Source organism: Macadamia integrifolia, unplaced genomic scaffold (assembly GCF_013358625.1).
Source record: "Macadamia integrifolia cultivar HAES 741 unplaced genomic scaffold, SCU_Mint_v3 scaffold2424, whole genome shotgun sequence".
Classification (NCBI taxonomy): Eukaryota; Viridiplantae; Streptophyta; class Magnoliopsida; order Proteales; family Proteaceae; genus Macadamia; species Macadamia integrifolia.
Genome location: NW_024868708.1, coordinates 19031 through 21971, shown reverse-complemented (window position 1 = coordinate 21971; position 2941 = coordinate 19031). Strand labels below are relative to the sequence as shown.

Sequence of the window (2941 nt, the reverse complement as noted above, 5' to 3'; positions counted from 1 at the left end):
GAATAAGATGGCAATCAAGTTCTATGTGCTTTGTTTGTTCATGAAAAATAGGAGTAGCAGCAATATAGAGGGATGCATGATTATCATATTATAGACTCATCAGTTGAGGATAAAAATTGCCAAAATCTTAGAGAAGGTATTTGAGCCATTGAAATTCACATGCAATAAAAGCCATAGAGCGATTTCAGCTTCCACAGAAGATTGTCCAATGAGAGAATTTATATTATTTATTTATTTTTATTTATTTATTTATTTTATTTTTTTGCTGAAAACAAGGAGTGTTAACCAAATGTTGACTTTCAAGATATTGGAAAATTGGCCCAATCTGAGTCATAGTTAGGTAGTAATTTGAGGAGTGCTGACTCAAAATGGCATTGAGTAATTAATGTAGAGACAAGTGGCAGTCAAGTAATTGCATTTACCCACAAGATGGCAATGTATAGGGAGACCAACAAGGAGGTCGCCAGTAGTGTTGTCTAATTTGAAAACCTCACTTGTTTGCGCAGCCCATGCTTTCATTGGGAGGGCATATAGAGGCATTTGGACGGGGAAGCATGGTTTTTTGCACCCAACTATGTCTTAACATAGAGACGGACAAGCAGGCAGAGTTCTTTTCTCCTTTGAGAAATTGCTTCATTAGAAAGTCAGATGTGAGAACACCAACAAGACTTGTTTCACTTAAAAAGCACCAAGAAGAGTTGTGTCATCTAAAAGTTTGGAGAGTGAAATTTTGTTGGATCAAGTAGATATCCTTTAACAAATGAGAAACTTATGTGGAAGTATTTCAAGTTTTGCTTAAATATTTGATATTTTATTTGTTGTGGAGTTAAGATTCAACGGCAACAATGGATGTACCTGCTAGCTACAACCACTGTGGCAACCAAAGAAATGAAATCTAAAATGGTATTTTATAAAATTTCATAACCTAAGAAGGTATTTGTGAACCTATGAAGAAATGAATTATTCCAATTTTTTGACTGCCAGTAAAGATTGCAGCTATTTGACTGCAACTCAATTAATAGTCAAATTTTTTCCGCAACAATGAATGTAGAAGTGAGATCAGTGAGGATACCACAATAATGCTGAAGTAGTATTTCAAGTTGCTAATGTCATCAATATATACAAGAACGAATAGACGTTATAAGGTCCGTGAGGATATGGAGATATTTATGAATAAGGAGTAATCTCTGCTGTAAGGTGTTCCGCTCCGGTTGGTGGAACCATCGAACGCTATCCTCCCTCCATTTCAATGGCACGCTCTACTCATTCCCCCCACCCTCTCCCATGGCCCCACCAAAATCATAAAAAATAGTCCTTTTCAAAATTTCACTCTCCGACTATTTACCCCTACAAACCTCTTCTACTTAACATAGGGATAAAAATGTAAATACATCATGACCCGTGAGAGTATGTCATACACGTGCGTAATGTATCCTCAAGAAGCAGTCACCGCAGCACTTCCATGTCCCCTGCAGCTCAACGCTCTTCGCAATCTCCAAGACCCCTTCTCTTTCTCCCTCCTAACACTAACCTTCTCTCTGTCACCGCCGGAAATAAATTCCGGTAACAATGTTGGATTCCGGCGATTTTGCCTATTTCTTATATCCTTCAACTGCATCTCCTTGGGAACATTCACCATTCCAAACATCAACAAGGGCCAGCTAGGTCTCGCCGGAGTCGTTGATGTGGGAAGAGAAGAAGAATTCGCCTTTCCGGAACACTTACCGGCCATATACCGATCAATTGGCTCCACCGGCGTCTTCGTTGAGCTCGAAACTCTTTGTAATTGATGATAATTGATTCGCATCAACCGGTCTTTGGCATGCGATTGAGATCTCAAAGATTCTGATCGTCGTTGTCGTTGTCGGAGACAGAAGAAGCTCTTAATTGTACAAGTCTGATTTCCATTATCATCATCATCATCATAATCATAAGCAAAGACATCAAGATTAGGATTCTTGTCTTCCTCATGGTGACATTCTTTCTCCTTATAGGAAATGAGCTTACCACAGAAGATTATATCATCAGCAGGGCATATATCAGCTTTCAGATCAGATAAGAACTCGAACAGTTCTTGATCGGTAGACATACGCCGTGGATCATCATCATCATTTCCATCCCAATTGGTAGTTGTTGTTGTTGTTGTTGATGCTTCTGATTTATCATAAATGGGTAGATCACAGAATGAGAGAGACTCTTCTGCGTCTGGATCTTCAATCTGCTCCAGATTTTCTCTCATGGATTCCTCTTGATCATGACTATCCTGATTATTTGCAATCATATTGGCGTGATGAAGAAGAGGAAGAAGAAGAAGCAGACGAAGGAGAAGAAGAAGAAGGTGGAATGGTGGGTTTGAAGTGATTGTGAAGAGCCACGGAGGAAATCATATATATATAAGGGAAGGAATATGTGGTGGTGGGGCCACTTGCTTTACGGGAATTGATTTGAAGGAAGAGAGGAGAGAGGGAGCGGTGGGCTTCCAGATTGCTTTGTAACGTTGTCTGCTTATTAGTTTTTAGAATTTGCGGAATAAAATCCATTGGTCGTGCAGAAGCGTTGTTTGTAGTACGGGAGCTTGTCTTGGGGACTATGATCACTACCATGAAGCGATGATAGGTTGAGAGTATTTTTACCACTAGACTATTAATTAATGCTCTTTGGCCTCACGAATATGTGTTGAACTATTGTCAATGGGTCGGGTAGGTTATGTTATTGGGTCAATTAATATTCAACTCCAGACCATTTTTCCTTTTCTTTTCGGTATGGTAGGAACTCTAGATCATTTGAAGCGCAACAGATTTGGAAAAGTTAGCTTAAAAATTCTTCGGAATAGCCTTAGTTTCATAGGTGTTAGGTCCCAGACTGGTCAATTGGGTTTCGTTGAAATAGACATTTTCACCAGTAGACTATCAATTAATGCTCTTTGGACTCACGAATATGT

General features: G+C 39.3%; 1 protein-coding gene across 1 annotated transcript; it reads right to left on the bottom strand.

Annotated features, from left to right (window-relative positions):
* Positions 1 to 1435: 1435 nt before the first annotated feature.
* Positions 1436 to 2281, bottom strand: LOC122066509. Its single transcript, XM_042630324.1, has one exon. It carries the CDS (start codon positions 2279 to 2281, stop codon positions 1436 to 1438), a length of 846 nt encoding a protein of 281 aa, XP_042486258.1.
* Positions 2282 to 2941: the final 660 nt, after the last annotated feature.